Source organism: Empidonax traillii, unplaced genomic scaffold (assembly GCF_003031625.1).
Source record: "Empidonax traillii isolate 1590-97213 ecotype Southwest subspecies unplaced genomic scaffold, ASM303162v1 scaffold227:size730986, whole genome shotgun sequence".
Taxonomy (NCBI): domain Eukaryota; kingdom Metazoa; phylum Chordata; class Aves; order Passeriformes; family Tyrannidae; genus Empidonax; species Empidonax traillii.
In genome coordinates, this window is record NW_020955420.1 from 162,261 (window position 1) to 181,043 (window position 18,783).

General features: G+C 39.0%; 1 protein-coding gene across 3 annotated transcripts in view; it reads right to left on the reverse strand.

Annotated features, from left to right (window-relative positions):
* The window catches only part of NRP1 (neuropilin 1), a 113,591-nt gene that overhangs the window by 43,322 nt on the left and 51,486 nt on the right, over positions 1–18,783 (reverse strand). For all 3 annotated transcript variants that reach the window (XM_027887992.1, XM_027887990.1, XM_027887991.1), the window contains exons 5-7: positions 18,530–18,757; positions 11,222–11,377; positions 8,315–8,481 (exon numbers count right to left, since the gene is read on the reverse strand). In XM_027887992.1, the coding sequence (XP_027743793.1) occupies positions 8,315–8,481; positions 11,222–11,377; positions 18,530–18,757 (551 nt within the window). The remainder of the gene's footprint in view (positions 1–8,314; positions 8,482–11,221; positions 11,378–18,529; positions 18,758–18,783) is intronic.

Sequence of the window (18,783 nt, forward strand, 5' to 3'; positions counted from 1 at the left end):
GATTTGCAATGGAAGAACCTGATCCTGGGTCTGTTAAAGCTGAAAGACACTTTAGTCTTTATAAGTAACCTAAATTTGACCAGTTAAAATACACCCTGGTTTTATATGGGATAGGGCAAATTGATCTTTTCATCAGCTTCAGGAGATCAACACCAGAATGAGTTTGGTCTGAAGGGTTCAACACAAAAGGCTGCAATGAAGAGAAATACCAGACTACACAGTCCAGCTGGTTGGTGGAAGTTGTGTGTAAACAATGTTTCTCTGATGAGAAGCCAGTTATTCCTGAAAACAGAGGAACCAAACCTCAGCTTAATGTTTGGTCAACTGTATTTTCTCTGCTAGTAGTTTCTGTTTGTCATTCAGCTTTGGAATTTATTCCAATGCCTTTTTAAAGACTTTTTTTAAAAATTTTGAGTAAAAACATCAGAGGCAAAGCCAAAATGAATTGAAATGTTTCCTTTTTGAAATATACTCTTTTTTATTATTATTATTTGAAAGAAGATGAATTGCTTTCTGAAGGGCAGGTATTTACCAGTTGGAAGAAATCTCATTTATCCTGCCTCTTTACCTATTTTGCTACTGCTGTGAAAATGTCACCTAATGGGTAGAATAGAATTAAACTGGGACAGAAAGGCAGGATGACACAAAGACAGGGGGGGCAAATAATAGTTCAGCAACAGAAAATCTGGAGCACGGATGCTGGGATGGGGAAGGGCCCATAGGACTCATGAACTCTACAGCTTCATACTACTGTGCAGGTGCGGAAAGAGTGAATAAAAATGCATAATCGTTTCTGCAAAGCACTCAGCAGTACACCTATCATCTCCAGCCCAGGGTCAGCCCCGTGAGAACAGAGACCTTTAGCTCAGTAATAACTCTGCTTATTATAACACACCTCAGCTCTGCGCTCCTACCCAAGGCGGTGCTTCTCGCCACTGGCCTTAGCCACTTCACTTCTAGCCTTGAGCTTTACCTCACCCTCAGTTTGACACCTGCCTAGTCTTGTAGATTATTTATTTCTGCTAGGCTCAGAAAAATCTCCTTCTGAGACACCTTCCTTCACATCTGCAGAAGGTTCTGGCTGCGGTGGAGCAGATGTGGTGCAGTGCCTGGTAGCTGGGAGGGCAAGGCTGCCTCACACCCCATGGGGTCTGCAAGCCAGCTGGGAGAGAGCCCCCATACCAAGCAGAATGGCACAAACAACTGATTCTTTTGGCATGATGGCAGCTTGAAAACCAGCAAAGTATAACAAATGTTCTGAGTCAAGCCAAATGTGAACCTAATGAATGGAAAAAATAAAAACAAAAACAAAGGAGAAAGAAGAATAATTTTGTACAGAGTTTTTTAAGTGGCTTTAATTTCTGTGAAAGTAAGTAAAAGTATAAGCTGTGATTTAAAAAAAAAAACAAAACAAAACAAGCCTGTGGTGGTTAGTTTAAAACTAGTTTTAGTTTCGATTTAAAGATTTTAATTTCTTTACCTCCTGGAACCAACTAGTGAAAGTGAGGTAAATCCACAAAATTATTTCAGTAGTTGCTGAATCAGTGTTTTTGCCGGACACATTTTTAATTTGCTATCTCAGCTCTAAAGGGCCATCTGTCTTGCAGCCGTTGAGGGTATGTAGGGCTGGACTGGGAAGTGGATGCATAGGTAATTACAGAGCTATATACAAACTACTCAGATCTCTGCATAATGGATCCCCTGAAAGAACTGAAACTATTATAATGATTAGGTTGGTAGTGGAAGCTCAGAGGGGCTCTGCTTCTGCTGCTCCTCCATATGCTGCATGCAGGAGTGCTTGAAGCCACACAGGACTCCCCTCTGTATTAGGGCTGATGCTGAAACATGTCAGAGGGAGGTAGAGAGGGTTTTATTCTAAACTGCATTTTGCACCTGCACTTCTGGAGCAATAAGGCTGCCAATGGTTTTGCACAGTTCTCTGAGCATCTCTTCAGCCTCCCCAGAGTGATAAATCTATGGCTGGGAACTTTCTGGTACTAAAATAGCTCTTAAAGCACTTTGAATAATCAAAAAACCTTCATACTTTGTAGGGCCCTTTTATTTCTCCCTCTCCCTCTTGTCTAATTTCAGTACTTGCCTTTGTGAAACTCTACCATTTATTCCCATGTCACAGTAAATAAAGGTACGAATGTATCCTGCTGGGTCAATTAACCTCGGTTCTGTGCTGTGTCACAGTCTGTACTGGCTGTGATTTCCAGAAGGGAATATTCTTTTGTCATTCTTTGCCCATGTGCAAAGCATGTTAAGACCGTTAGGATAACTGTAACACTTTTCTACACAAAGCTAACTCTGCTTTTTGTGATTTCTGGAGTGCAGTTATGAACTGTAAAATGACATGAACCAAATACTTGTATTCTATGACTTGTATTCTAAAGTGGTAGAGAAGACAAAGGACTGACAGTTTTTGTGCTTTCATGTCAGTGTGCTCCCTAATGATGCGCAAGCCCCACCACAAAGCCTCTGAACTCCAGCTCTCAGGCAGCCCTTCAAAGGCCAGGAGAACTGGGAGGTTGAGATTTCCCAGTTTTCATGTTATTCTATGCAGCAATATGATGCACTTCACTCCACTATCAAACTCCAAAAGAAACAGAAATAATAATAAAAATAACAGGCATTGTTGACTTGCACTTCCTTGAGCTTTCATGTGAAATGTTTAGATAAGCTAGCTTGGTAAAGTCAGCCTAAACAGCTGCCTGATGTAAGAATAAACCCGTTAATTAAACAAACATGCTGCGCAGCAGCATCTATAAATATTGCCTATATTTTTAAGCGAATACCTGATAAGGAAATAAGCTACAACACAGATGAAATGTCAATACACCAAATGATGAACTGCGATTATTTTCAGAGGTGATATGGGAATAAATCTGTATTAATCTATATACCAGTATATATCAGTGATGTTTGCTCCTGGGTTTTGCTTACAAAGGAGCAAATAATGAAGAATGTAGGTTAAAATGTAAAGGAATGAAGACAAATGTGGAAGGAAAATTCCACCTCAGAGTTCCCTCTCAATTCTGGTGAAGCAGTGTATACATAGAAATGTTTTAAATCAATGGGAGTATATTTTCCTTCCACAGGAGGGAGAGTTAGTGTTAAATAAACAACTGATATTTCAATCAGTGAAGGCAAGAGGGATCTCCCAGGTTGTTTTTTGAGACCTAGTCTTACCTCTCCGCCCTTCCTTCAGACCCCTAAATGCTGCAAGATGCAGAGGGAGAATTTTGCACCAGATCAGCTATTATTCTAAGGGCTTACTGCTACAGAGGACTAAAATTACCCTGTAGGAGCTGAAGGTGCCAAAGGGATGTGTGATGATGTGAAGACTGGCAGACAGAGGCCAGAGGGAGGCAGACAAAACCTGATGCTTGTGCCAACCTCTGAGTCTGTATGTTTACATGTGATACCAGGTCTGTGCCCCGCTGCAAACCCCAGCAGTATAAATTTGGGCTGGATTAGCCATTTATGTCAAATTAGCCAGAACACACAATAAGGAGTTCATCTTAGTGTATGGCCTTATGTCAGCTACAGAATGACAGATAGCACCAAATTCAGAGCATGTCTATTTATGTTAACCCCCTGTTAACCTTTTTGAACAAACTTGAACTGGCAGAGTGTGTTTATACCAGAGTAGTGCTTTTTGGTTTATGGCTGCAAAGTTTGGATCTGATACTAGGATTCTTAAAGCTGGATTTATGGTTTTGTCCAACCCCAGACATAATATGAACTGAAGATCTTGTGTTATTAACAAACATGCTTTGCTCTCTGGGCAAGCTGGAGGTCTTGCTCACTGTTATAGGGTAAGAGAAAAATTGTGCCACCCAGAAACTATCATCCAGCCTCATGGGAGCGTAAAGATTTGTGTTATATGCATTAGAAGAAACATTTTGATAGAAAACATACAGATCGTGCAGTAAAAGTACCCAGAAGGTGTTGCTCCTTGTGGATTTGAAAACCCACACCATTATGAGGATTGATGGTAGCAGAGGTTCCCAGTGACCCTGGTAATAGGCAATCAGTCTCCTCTCAAAACCACACACACATGGGTTTCAAGTGTCTTTAGCTGACGACACCTCTCCTGGAGCTCCCCTGACTCCTGCGCTGCCCTGGGGGCTGCTGGCCACAACCCACCAGGATATCCCTGAGGGGCAAGGGTTTGCCATGCACAATGGCCTGGGACTCCTGCTCAAAGGATTCAGAAATAAGATGCAAAGTTCCCTAAATATAGAGATTTTGCATGTTATTTTTTTAGATGAGTGTAAACATAACTGATGTTCTTAAAGGTGAACATTAAATCTACTCTGTAAAAACACAATTACTGATGCCTTGGCAGACATCAGTTGTCCCTTTTGAAGGAATGCCTTGAAAATGTAATCATAAAATCCCTGCACATTATGGATTTCATTAACATTGTACTCCCCTAGGATTCCCAATTGCACAATAATAGGAGTTCTTTAAATTTTAAATACCACAGACAGGAACAATTTCACTAAAACCAGATGTCAAACCCTCGCATGGGCCTTCTTACCGGTTCCAAGTACTGAAACTGGCTGGTAATTGATACCTATTAACATGTTTGTTGTTCAGATTACATAAATGGAAATACTATACTATTTTTCCTGTGAAAGGATACGTTAATGAGGGACAATGACTTTACATTGCAATGGCAGTTCCCTGCTTCTGATTAAATTAAAGGGCTGTTTTTATTTTTTATTTTAAATTACACTGTTTCAAACTGAAGGGCAGTCAAGTGCGTGAAATGTAAGTGCAATAAACAAGTAGGCTGAGCTCAAAGTTGAGATGTTAATAACATCCCGTATGACAGTAAACTACCTTCATGCCTCATGCATATTGTTATTCCATTCATATTGGAAAATCCACAGACTTTATTAGCATGTTTTTAAGGAAGAAATTCAATCTGGAGTGACTCTGTTTCTGATTAAGGTATCACTCCAAATCTCAAGTTAGACCAGCAATTTTCAAAAGTGTGTTTGAGGGCAAAAATAAAATGGAAAATACTGTGCAGACTGTGACTGTGCCATGAAAATTTTAAATCTAAGCTTTGACATTTCTATCCAAATAACTGAGAAAAGAAGTGGAAAGGCAACTTTCATTTGGCGGAGCCCTGCAAGCAGGTGGCACTCAGATGGACTCGCTAGTTTGTACCTGTCAGCCACAAAGGAGCAACCCAGTTTTTCCACCAAAGAATGGGTTTCAGGTCCACAGATGGAATTCATGCAAATTCATTACTAACAACAAGCCAACACTATTTTCCTAATTATTTTCAGCAAAATGGTCCAAAAGACTTCAACACCTCAAAGGAGACAATGATATCGCATGCCCTCTAGACATCCTCTAAAGATACCAATCTCCTTTGGCTGATACTCAACTGAAGTTTTCTGTTTCTTTTGTCTTAACAAAAACATCAACCTTGAAGGGACAGGTAAAAGGAAGGGAAAGGAGAACTATAATATTTCCCTTGTACAAAAAAATGATACACTGAGGAAATTAGTTTTTGGAGCTGTTTTTTCATGCTGTTTTGCCCATGTATGACTGTACATAGCTCATGTATATGCCCTACTTGCATATGCATACTATCAGTTTAAAGGCAGACATCACTATTTAACGAGCTGCAGTGTGTAGGAAGATATGGAAACCAGCAATCGTGAAAAAATAATGATTAACTGATAACACAATCTCTGTCTTTCAGACAAGGACATATAGGCAGAAATTTTCACTTTAAAAGTTCTAAGTTCAGCATTGCTGTATCCTTCAGCTTTTTTTTCTGTTGAATATTTTCTAGAGTTCTTGCTCTGTGCAGCAAAAATTCATTTATGCTGTACTGCACAAAAGCAAATAGTTCACACAAATGACTAGTTTACAATAACATGCACAACAAAGCAGAACAAAGTGACCTCAGTCCTTCATATTCACGTGCCTTCCTCCCTTTATAAAATGTTACAATTTTTTTTCTATGGGTAATTTCAGAGTATTTTATCAGTTACGTGTCCTTGGTTGGTTTTCTGTAAGCTCTTATGGAGATGGAGATCTGTTCCCGAGGATATTTGTACAGAGGAAAGAGGGGATCTCAGTATTTTATCCAGACACAAACTTGCAACATGCACTTACTGCCAGTGGTATCAAGACTTTGTAGAAGATGGTAGTTCACTTGCACAAGAATCCTGCTCTTGAGGTTCCTGATGGTCTGAAGCCCTTGGCACCCATCTCAAGATTGTCAATTAACAGGAAAGCATTTAGAACACAAGTGGAAGTCTGAATTATCAATGTTAGTATAGAATGAAACCAAAATAAATAAGCCAAAGATGAGTCAAACTCTTATACTCTGAGTACAGCATCCCCTGGCTTTTCACAGTCTCTGAATTAGCTTGGTTGCTTCTGCTACAGAAGTGAAGTGGCAGAAACTACTAACAGTAGTCCCTTTACATGGGCCATGGGCAGTGAAGGAGATGCCCAAGGGCTAGACTGCATGGAAATGACCATCAGCTTCTTGGCTGATGTGGTAGCTGGAGGCAGCACAAAGCTGCTAAAAATTCTACTCAGTGGTTGTTTCAGCCCCTGAGCACTCTGGTTCATGGCAGGAGGCAAAGGGGCCTGAGAAATTCATGGGCAGGAGGACTGAGGAACCCTGAACTGTTTTAAGCATAAACCCTGAAGTACCCTGAATTCTGCTGTGTCTGTTATTAGAGAAGTTAATGGTTAAAAAAAGTCCTTTGAAACTTTTTCTCAGAAAGATCTAGTTCTAAGTGAAAAGATTAAGCTATATATATATAGGTATGTAGTTATCACAACTTAATAAAGTTAATAAGCACACAGAACACATGAATGAGATTTGACTAGCTCTCTTGTTTTGATTATTCAGTCATAAATGTGCAAGTGACAGCAGAAAAGAAGGAAACAAAGAAAAAGTGGCGGCCCTCTGACCAGATGAAACACATGGAATTTGATTCTAATGCATTCCACCCTTTTTCCATGTGCATTCCATGGATTGCAAGTGGCAATGATTAATAACAAGCCTCGCACTTAGATAAGGTTGGGGAGATTTTGATGTTTATTCCTCAGTAATGAAAAGGGATAAGCAGATTTTTTTTTTTCCTTCTCTGAAGCCTGATTAGATCCATTGTACACGATCACCACATTGCCAGGAGCTCAGGATGCACAGGGACCCCCAAGCAGGACACCTGAGAGTCCCGTTGTGTGCCAAGGATCAGAACTGAAAGATTTCCCCTTCTTTCTTCCCTTTACTAACTACTACTCAACATGTTTTTAAGCTTTCTTGCAGACAGCAAACCTCACAGGAAACACCAGTGTGAACATTCATATGGAAGGCTAATAAGGCATTGTTTTTATATGTCAGTTAGTAATTTCCTATAGAAAACAACAGAAGCAGGAGGAATGTTTAAAATCTATGAACAACTTTTAAATATTAGTAATTTAGATCTAATATACTCAAGTGTTTCTCTTAGCTTATGCCAACAGAAATAGAATCTGGGTTTCAGCTAAGCAGTGTAAGGCAATGTACAATTGAGGAAAATCAGTGGTTTTTTTCATATAATGACGCTAGTGTTTGCCCTCTAGTATAGGTTTTTTGTATGCAGTAATTTATATGAATAATCTTAAACTGTTCAGGAACCATGAGAAAACACAGCAAAAAACATGCCCAAACAGACTGACTGAACTCAAGGAGCCTCTTCATGGCAACAAATGTTTGCAGGATTTCTCCTGTATTAACATAGCAAAGCCAAGGCAGCTTATCTTGTTAATGAACGTTGTGTTTAAGGATGTGGAAGAATACCCACTAGACAGAGACCATTGAACTCATTCTAGGTGTACCATATTCTGGAAGAGACATAGGTCTTCTGAGGTGAAAACTGAGTGCACAAAAACACTATGCTGTATTAATGCTTTAGTGTAATCAGCTAGAGACATAGCACATGCTCAGCTTACTGGGACATTCCACTTTAAGTGCATGTTAAACTAATATTGACTTTTCCACTAAACCAAAATCTCTGTTATTTGTGCCCAGAAGACTGAAAAAACAATAGATGTGGGAAACAGAAGAATTAATCTTCCTGACCTTTTCTTTTTCTGTACCTTTGGGAGTAAGTCTTATTTTGTGTGTCTAATAGGGAATATTAGATTTTCACTTGCAATGATTCTTAAATTATGTAGAAGTACTTTACTGTGTTATTTTTTTCCTTTATTTTGCATTCTCCACATTCAATGAACTCCACAGAGTATTATTAATAATACCTTTAAAATGTTATCTTTTTACCTGTATCCATTCTCTGATAGAATCTTCCCCTGGGGTCCATCCATTCTCAGGGTAATTTAGCCGAGACCTTTCTGCAGACCAGATAGCGCTGTACTGGGAGGAAACTGTGATTTGATCAGAGTGAATTTCTCCTGACTCCATACCTAGTGGTTCCATGCACTGGAAATCTGAAGAAAAATAAATTACCATCATTATTATGGTCAGCTTTTTGATTTAGACTTCAAATAATGAGAACATTTTCCTGCTTTGAATATGAATATCTAAAGAATTTATTTTTATGTGACTTTGAATACTTTATCAACTTTAAGTGAGGCAGTATTGGGCTTATGGTGTCATTCTTAATACTGTCATTTGAGTTGCCATGGCAATTCCTGCAGTAATAATGCTATACAAATATTTTTAGCCCAGCATTTTAGCCATTTCAATATAGGACAATAGAATTCTCCATTCTAGCCTAGCATGAACACTTCTATAGATTCATAACATAAAATAATGTATGTTCACCTCATAATTATGCACAAACTCAGGAAAGACAAACTAGATGACTGCATGAAATAATTTGATTTTAAAACTATTTACTTCCACACAAAAAGTATAAAATGCTTAAAAAATATTATTAAAATTTTGGCATTCTCTTTGGATCCGGGACACTGGAGTGAAACAGATCAACAAAATTTGAATCCAGGCCAGAAGATTATTGATCTAAGGGAATTACCACCTCTTCTGTAACGTGGTGTATTTTAAACAACTTGATGATCTTAATTCAATCTCTTTTTGTTGACACAAAAATTACCTAGATAATTTAGAATCAATTGACATCCTAATCACTGTAGTGAGTTCAAAGGCTAGTAGGGCATGCAGACTCAATTCTTCTCTCAGTCTTCAAATACAAAGGCTCCAACCTCTGCTAAAGCAAGAGAGGCCAATGGCTTTAGATAGATCCTCACACCCAGGTGCTCATGTGCCCCTCATGTCAGAAATGGGGTAGGAGAAAAAAGAATGTGCCTATTGTTCTGTTCAGGGAATTCATATTATAGAAATATAATTCATTCCTTCATTAGAAATTTAAGGTAAAATACCAGTGTGTGAAGTGGAGGCCCTGACAGCTGGATATACATTCCTTTTTATCACATCTTCTCTGGAGCTGATGTTTCTCTAACAGAGGGGTGGGTGCTGAGTTGAAGGTTTCAACATCTATGAGTTGGAAAAATGAGATTTAAACCCCCAAATTTCCTATTTTTAAATTAAAATTAAAATATTCTTTAAAAAGTGTTTATATCTTTTAACAGGGATCCAAAAATTTACAATCAGAAATTCTATAAAGGGTAGTTTACAGTAGTTGTACTTAGGGTGACCCCTAACTGAATTAGCAAACTTCTTGTCAGCTTCATTTTCCATGGCATATGACTCTTTCCCCCAAATCTGTGCTGCTTCAGTCTTTCAGGAGCCTTGGGTGAAGTACTGGAGCTGAACTACATTAGGGAAAGTCTCAAAGTAAATTAACTTCTGCTTGAAATTTGAAGGAGAGCCATAAACCACTGTAAAGAATGCAAAACACGATAGGTGGGAGTCATATTAAAATATCTAAAAAGGAAGTGTCTAGTTTGATGTAGACATGCTGGCTTTCCCTGTAGTCTACTGAGAGGGACAAGTACCTCCTAGGGACATCTCACATATCCAAGATAAGCAGATTGAGTTGTCCTTTGGAGGTGACCCTCTCTCTACTGACAACACAAAGAGCAAGGGTGGCTGAAATTAGGTGAGAGGATTCACTCTGTCTTAAGTCTCCAGCATATAAAATGTTTCCTCTTATCATCCAAAAGGGTTTTCACAGACACTGATTTTTGTTCTATTGTCCTGTGCTTAAGAGATGTAGGCATCACAGTGTAGCAGATATTAATTCTGACTTCAGTGTGATGATGCATCTACAGCCCAGGAGGAGGGCTGTGGAGGAGTTGGACATGGGGACCCAAGTTGCCTGTGTTACCTAATGAAGGGATAGGAGCAGCACCTACATAGGGAGCACTGAAACTATCTTAAAGTACAGTCTGAGACAGACGGAGAAGGATGTTTCCCATCCACAGAGGCTGGGTGTGTCCCATTCCCTCTTCCTGGCTATGCATGTATAAGAAAGCTGTTACAGAGGCAAGAGTGGAGGAGAGCTGGTTAGTTACAGGGATTATTTCAGTTTACTCATTTTTCTTTTGTTCCTTCTTTGACTAAACAAGTAGATTAAATGTGGGTGAATTTGCTCGAAACTCAGTAAGACACAGAAAGAAGAGAGAGAGTTTGATTTAAAGTGTGTCATTTATGATTGAGGAGAGCAAGAAAATCTGCAAGGATGTGGTGTAACACAGCCTGTTTTTTTCCTGTGTCTCCCTCACTTCGTTTCTTTCTCTGTACAAAGGGTAAGCATGAAAACCAGGTAATTGGGGAAAAAATACTGGTCAGAGAACAAAGCTTAGATAGCTTATGAAATGGTTTAACAAGAGCACATATATTAAATGGGTTCTTTTTATTCAAGAAATCGATCATCAAAGCTTATTCCACGTAATAAAAGAAGGCTTTGGATAGTGCATTCATTGTCCGTGTTTCATTGTTTTAATGCAAGTGTTCAACTGCTCTGCATTCCTGTGTTCCTGTGGTCAGCACAGATTTTCACAATAATTATCCCCACTTCCTGGCAAGACTGTGGAATAAAACTGTAAGGAGAATTCTGCTCCTTGCACTGCTTTTCAAAGGGCAGCTGTTCTTCAAAAAAAAAAAAAAAAAGGAAAACAGAACCAATCCTTCCCCACCATCTTATTTATTTAAGGTTTCTTTAAAGCTTCAGGCAACACCTGGTGTGCAAGAAGACATAACAGAGAGTAGTTTCCAAGAAGCTCTGCGGGATAGATAAATACTGACCTTCTGATACACTGCTCTGCGACACGCTGTAGTTTGCTGAGAATCCCTCCTTTGCTATTGCACTGTCAGTGTAAAATACCATTGAAAGAATCCCTGTTGAAGAGCGGACACGTCCTGGGTTGTTCTGCCCACAATAACGCCCTATGTGTGGGCCAACTGCAAAGAGACAGGATACAATAGTAAACTACCAGTCCTACTATAACAATAGATGCCACTACAATATCCTCCCAAAGAGAGTCTCTCAGCAGGAAACAGTGAACCTCTGCAACAGTTCAAAATGACAGTCATCAATAACTTAGTGGCGAACAGTAAATTGTTCTTCCTGCCCTAGCAGTGTTACTTCCAAAATGCTCCCGATAGCACTCCATGAACCTCTGAAAATGTAAAGAACCAGGATTTCAAAAAGTGTTGTTTAAAGAGGGCAGCGATGCACAAAATTGCATGTACAAACCACCTCAAGTATTTTCCAAAGTGTGATTGCAGCACCTATTTATGACAAGAACAACTGAATGGCTTGATTTGGCCACCCAATATACAAGATGCTCCAAGGAGTTCAAATAGTGCCTGCCAGGTTTCATGCTCAATACTGTAGATAATCTGTTAATTTTACAGTGAACTTTGAAAAACATTTTTGCACTCATACTGAGGCTACGGCCAATGACTCTTTATCCCCCCTATTTAGGCTTTCAGCACACCCTCGTAGATCTTTCGCTCATGTGCTCAATATTAAAGAACCCTCTAAAAAGAATTTAAGAGTAAAATCGTAATCCCTTTAAAAGAGCAAGGATTTCTTAAGTGTATCTCCATTTCACAGAATACACACACACACACACACATACATGATCTCTGTAAGTGTTAATAATGTATAAACCTAATTCTGATATTTTCAGGGTTTCCTGTGCAGTGAGATAATCTTTTTCCTTAATTAAGCTACTCAATTCACAACCAACATATGTGGCCTTCTAGCACTTGAGCATTCCCTACAGATAGGTCCCTAGGCTGTTGAATGGTGGTACATCTGTGCTTACAAACAATAAAAAAAGATAATGCTAAAACCCACCCATGGAGTCAATCATGAAAATAATCATGAGGCTTCATTCTAATGCTTACACCACTGGCTTTCCAGGCTTAAATTAACACCTTGTCATGTCTCTAGAAAGTCCATTACACTTTCAGTTTAAAATATAAAATGTTTATATATCCTAATTATTCACAGTTCAAAGAAAATCTACAGCTAACATAATTTTCTACTCATTTATTGGCATTTTACAACAAGTAAAACAGTTTCAGCTTGGAATAACTTTATTATGTAAGCTACACACTTCTGTAAGGCCTTAGAGTTGCCAGAAAGAGGAAGCTCAGATGTTATAGCTCTTGCTGCCAACATGTGCTTTTCTATCTGTATTCTGGCCACAGTTAGTCTTCAGTTGCCTTGGCAATCCCATGGCATTTAAAATACCTGCCAATTCAGTCTTTTTCCACCAAGGTTGTTTAATGCAGCATTGATAGAATGAAACACCCTATAGAGGATTTGAGTTGAATTCTTCCTCATCCTAGAAATCAGTAAAGCTTCACAGTTTTATTATTTGGAGAGAGAAATTAGTTTTAGACTGTCACCATTAGTGGTTTTTAGAAAACACAAAGTAATGTTTGCATTCCAATTGCTGGAGGTTTTGGGGTTTGTATCTGTTTTTGTTTTCTTTTGCATTTTTTATGTGCAAACAACTCCGATCCTGCTCCTTCCCATGATGGCTTTCAACGTTATAGCTGCTGCTGTTGCTCACAACTGCAGGAAAATCAGGAGGATAAGGCCACCATGTTACAGTGCTCTGAGCCTCCCTCCTCCCATTTCCTGTAGGGAAGCCTCTTCGAAATGACAAACAGAAGAGAACTTTGTTTAAAGCAGACAGGCTTTAAGATTCCCCATGACTCACCGGTTTATAATTTTTAAGACACATTTAGTAATTCCACATTAAGCCTTCAAAAGATTGGTCCTGCTATCACAGTGCTATTCCCTTTGCTAGCTGTGTAGATGCAAGAGCCAAAAATTTTCAGACTGTTTCACAAAGAGGTATTGAATTTTTTGCACAACATGTAAACCTTAGCCTGCTGAGCTAATACGATATCGATCTGAGTACAACTGGATGAAACAGAGATTCTTGTTCTTCTTCCATAAATAGCTAACACAAAGTTCTCCTTTTTTTCCCATTCAAGTCTTGAAAATGTTTGAATTACAATAACTTATCAAATATTTTGGTTGTCACCACATCAAATAAATGCTGTGCAGTCACTCAGGGGATGATACTGCTGTCTGATTAGGTAGACTATGCCACTGCTTTTTTTTTTACCATCTTCCTGACAATTCCTTAGGAGCCAAGATGGGATTTAATAATAGACCATATACAGTTCCAAATGAGAATTTTAGGGCAGCAGGTGCTGAAAAGTCCTTAGGCCTAGAAAGCTCTTTGCAACTTCTACCTGTAGACCATCATGTTGCTATGTCAGAATTCCCCAGGAAGTCCTGTTTCAAATATTAGTCACTTGTCCTCACTCAAGGACACTTCTACACCTCCTGCAGAACAAAGGCATTTCAGTGAGCCAGCTACTTCATTTGACTGCCCATGCTGTAGCTGTTTCTGGGACCTTGGCTCATCTTTCCACTGGCATAGTACAATATAGTGGAAAACTGAGTAACTTTCAGGTTAAAAGACGGAAGAAGGACAACTAAGACACTTGTTTTGCAAGCATTTCCCAAAATGCAGAATCTAATTATAAAACTTGAATAAATCCTTGATTATTCTTAATATGTTTGAAGGTTTACAGATCTGAGTGTGGAATATACAGAATGTGGCTGGTGGTTTAAGACTAAACAGAAATCTTATCCTTACCAATTCTATTTTTCTACTGTTTGCCTTTCTGGACAAAGAATATCTGTATCAAGAAATTCTGAGACTTACTGAAATGCACATTTGTCCATCTAATTGAAATGATAGCTTTTGGAATACAATTAAACAAACCCCAACAAAACAGAAGAAAGGAAAAAAGATATATCATATTTCTAAAATATTTAAATGTTAACTAGCCATTTACTGAATTCTAAAGCTGCCTTTTATAAGTATGCTGCTGTGTTGTGGACAGTATTTTCACAGCAGTATGATTTTTATTGACAAAATATTTGCACACAAAAGAGAAAACAACTGAAAAATTAATTCCATCCTCACAGTCCAGAGTCAGCTACACTGAGCTTGTGTATGCCCTTATATCTTAATAGCTTCTCACAAGAGTGTAGAAAGCAACCACAACAGAGGAGAAACACACTTAGATTAATAGAAATCTTCATTTGCACTGATGTTAACGACTGCAGTAAAGCATTTTGCTTCACTCTGTCATTCAGTAGAAGCTCTTGTGGTATTGACCGAAGCAGCAATGCTCAGCCTGTGGTTCTCAAACCATATGTAAACTTCTCTAAATTACTTTTGAGCCCTAGTAGACAGTCTATAGAGCTTCAAAGAGAGCTGCATGATGAATATGTGCAGTTCATCACTAAAGCTAGTACTTGTTTTGAGTGGGCTATTTTTCTTCAAAGTCATCAATGGACTGTTCTCAGCAGAGGCTTTCTGAGGTATATCTGTGCCTTGGGCAAAGATATTTTTGGTGTCTAGTTTGTTAATGCAAAATCACACATTTCTATTCAGAGATCTATTCACTCTCCTGTTCTAAATCCACGGTCCCGTTTCTGCAATATTTGCAATGTGCCCTTGGCATGCAGCTACCCAGAAACAAAATGCCAGTTTCTGAAGCATTCCTGAATGCCTACCATTCTCCCCTTGAACCAGAAAAACACTTACACCACTGTTTAACTTCGGTCCTGTAAGTGTCCTTGGTGAATTCCTTTTGAAGTCAATCTGACTGCTCACATGCTTCAAAGACAAGCACATATTTTGCAGAATCAAGACGCAAGTACTCAGCACTTGCCAGCTTCAATCCACTAAAAGGACAGCCAGGTAGGCTGAGGATTCCATGATTGTGACAGAGCATTTCAGGATTAACGTCTTTTTGAATGACTGTTACAGTTGCTGTCAAATTGTCTAACAGAAAATTGTTTTCCATCAGTAAAACGGCAATTACGTAGAACCAAAATGTAAATGGAAGCATACTGACTTTGACATATCCTTTTAAACATCATTGTGAAAATTTGTTTAAGAGAACATTCCTCTTTTTTTTTTGCCCCCCCCCCTTTTTTTTCACAATTGTATAAACCAGCAAATTCATTTCCTGATGATCTCTAGTGACTGTAGCTGATCAAATTCTACAGTGCAAACATTTTCCACTTATGATGGGACTCATCTGCTTTAACTCAGGTATCTTAAGTTTACGTCCAACTTACTCATTCGTAGCTCCCAGTACAGTCTGTGAGACAAGAACCTCCAGAGGTCCATTAACTGTGTCCTAAAGTAGATGTCTGAGACAGATCAGAGTGGAATGCTGTTCCTATCATCAAACAGATCAGGCAAGGGAACACCCTCTGAACCTGCAGTCAGGGGTCAGGGGCTGCTCCTGGGACCACACTAAGTGTGACACAGCTTGCCCCTATGGGGCTCTCCCCCCTGAAACTGGATGGCCATGTCCAACATGCCTGTTGGGAATGACCTCTGCTTTCTTGGTCCTCCAAATCATGCTTAAGAATTTCTTGGGAAAGTGCCAACTGATGTGTGCTAAAACCATGCAAGGGAGTATGCCAGCAATTAAGAAGTGCACACAACCATGCCTTGTCTCTGTTTCAGTTGATAGTGTAGGTGCAGCTTCAGAATATTTTTTTTGATGACTGAAGCAAAATGGACAAACAGCTGAAAGACTTAACTTGGGTGAGCCTCCCTTCACCAAAGGCAACCATTCTGTATAATTTTCCACAGTGTAGAAATTTACTACTTCTATTGGGATGCAAATTAGATTAATTTTGCCTTCCTTTCTCCTTTCCCTCCCCTCTGCTCCCCCCTGCCTCCAAGATTATCCTGACATTCTGTTTTTGATATCTAGAAACTTAATTTCTATCTTCAGTTTATGGCCAGGCCGTACCCATGGTTTCCTGCATCAGCTTTGCTCTTCAGTTCAAATAGTTCTTCTCTCTCCCAGGGATTTGCCTTGTGATGCATTTATAGAGAAGCAATCACATTCTCTCTTCCTTTGTAGTGTTAAGTTAAACAGGAGAGACTGACTGTTGGCTAAGAATTGTCCTACAGTGAAATGATGCAGCAAACATTTCCCTGCAACTGCAGCAACCTCCAACAGTTTGGATCAAAGAAAACCTTTTTTTCACAACCCACAAAATCAGTTGAATATTTACAAACATGTAAACGCCCTTTTTGGACGCCTGGGTCATTTTGAGTTTAGATAGTTTGTGAGGGAATTGGAAGGCTGATAATGATGCCTGTTTTTAATTGCTCTTCACTACTGCTCAGCCACTTCTTTGAACCAGGAAATTACCTCTTTTAAACTCTCTACATTGGCAATAATGCAATTCTTTTTGGTTATATGACACATAAATTGATTGATTGGGTCATCTTTTCATATGTCAGTTTAAATACAAGTTCTGCAGGAATTTGGTTTGAACAGATTTGGCCTATATACAAATAAACCTATTATTAAATGTTCCAGATATCATTATTGTGCTGTTGCAATATTGTCTTCCTAATTGAGATATTAAACACTAAATAGTCTTCTAGCTATGTTATGGGTCTTTCTTCACTATTTATTGGAGTGGATTGAAAAGAGCCATGATAAACCCATTAAGCATAAAACAAAGAGGAAAAAACCCAAATATACATTAAAAACCACATAATTATTTACTGCAGCACCAGTGAAAGCTTTAAGCAAAGTTATATTGGGAATTTATCTAGGAAAATAAGCAAGTGTAAATGTGTTCTTATAATATATTCCTTAAGGTACATGTTTTCATTTAGATGAAATATTAATATAGGATTAGCAGTTTGTAGAAACTGCCACTGCTGTTCATAAAAGAAAAAATCTATTAATAAGCATTATCATACCAGTGGAAAACTGAAATAGTTGTAATTAGTGCCCAACACAAACAACATAAATCTTCAGTCTCTGAATTTTGCTATGAATTACAAAATTAAGAAGAGAAAGGACAGCTCCAAGATGTTTCTCTTCATTAGCTTATGCCATATGTAGAACCAGTGAAAAAGGCACCACAAATAATCAGTTTTATATAGCTGCTTGCACAGGTCATATAGGCATTTGGGCACCCTAAAGGTTAGGCATTCAGCTTGAACAGTCCCTTTTAGGCTGGAGTTGCAGCCTATCATGCTGGGTCCTTGGAGAACTGGTACACAGCTCCCGGACCTACAGGAGACTTGAATCTCAAGGACCCAGAGCTGTACATGAAAAACATCGAGAAATCATGAAGCTACTTTGTTTGTCAGTCTCAGTGTAAAACAGGGATATGAGACTGGGCAGAGGGTGAAATGAGGGCTCTCTGGTTCTATAGGCTTAGCTGATATCTAGCTATGCACTTAGTGAATGTGCACAAGGTCAAGTGTGGTCAACAACTAAGTGGAAAATTACTGAGATGGCAGAGGCGTTCCAGAAGGGTACCCAGCAGACCCACCCTGACACATGTGCCCAGCTAATCGGAGATTATAAATTAACAAATTAAGATAAAACCTTTGGATTTGCTTACACTGCTGGAAGAGAGAGCACTGTAATGGAGGAACCCTGCAGTGCCCAGTCACCGAAGCCACCTGAATGAATAACTCAGTGACTGCTTACTGACCTGGTTAATCATTTAGTCACCATGATTTCAACTGTATGGACACCACGTTTTCTCTGGCAAAGAAATTGTCTGCTTTGACAGTTGGTCTGTAAAGCAGTTCCTCCACAAGTCAGAGGGTCAGTACCTGAAGTCCAATTTCTGCAATTTGTTAGAAATGTCTGGACTATAATCATCTGTTCGCTGTGAAAATGTGGGGATCCATTATAAGGCTTACATTTACTTTGTTTTATTGTAGGAGGTTCATCACATATACCTGCTGACTGAACACAGAGGTTTCCACCGAGCCAAATGTTCAAGACTGAGCATATTTCATAAAAAAAAGACCCCTCATTCACACTGAGATATGCTTTACTGAATGAATTTGCAGAACATTTTCCCAGTTTCTCTTTAATTCAACTCCCTTCACATAAATCAAGCAAGGACCTTTCTAGTATGGCATTTAAAAAAATGGGAATATGCCTTGCAGCCCACCACATAGTAATGGTTACGCATATCACAGTCCATTTTTCTCTTACCATCAGGGAATCCATCCCATATTTCCAATCGGTCATAGCGACAGAATGCTCCCCCTGGAGTATTTGAGTCAGGTTCTAGCTCAAAGCTTTCAAATTCCAGTATAATCTCTGACATCTTTGGTGCAAAGATAATATAAGTGCATTCAAGGCTGTTGGGATATTTTTCGGGGAATCCAGGGGACTTTATCACTCCACTTGAGGAAGTAAAGTTTCTGGAACATTCAGGTCCTGTAGGAGAAGGAGAAAAATCAACT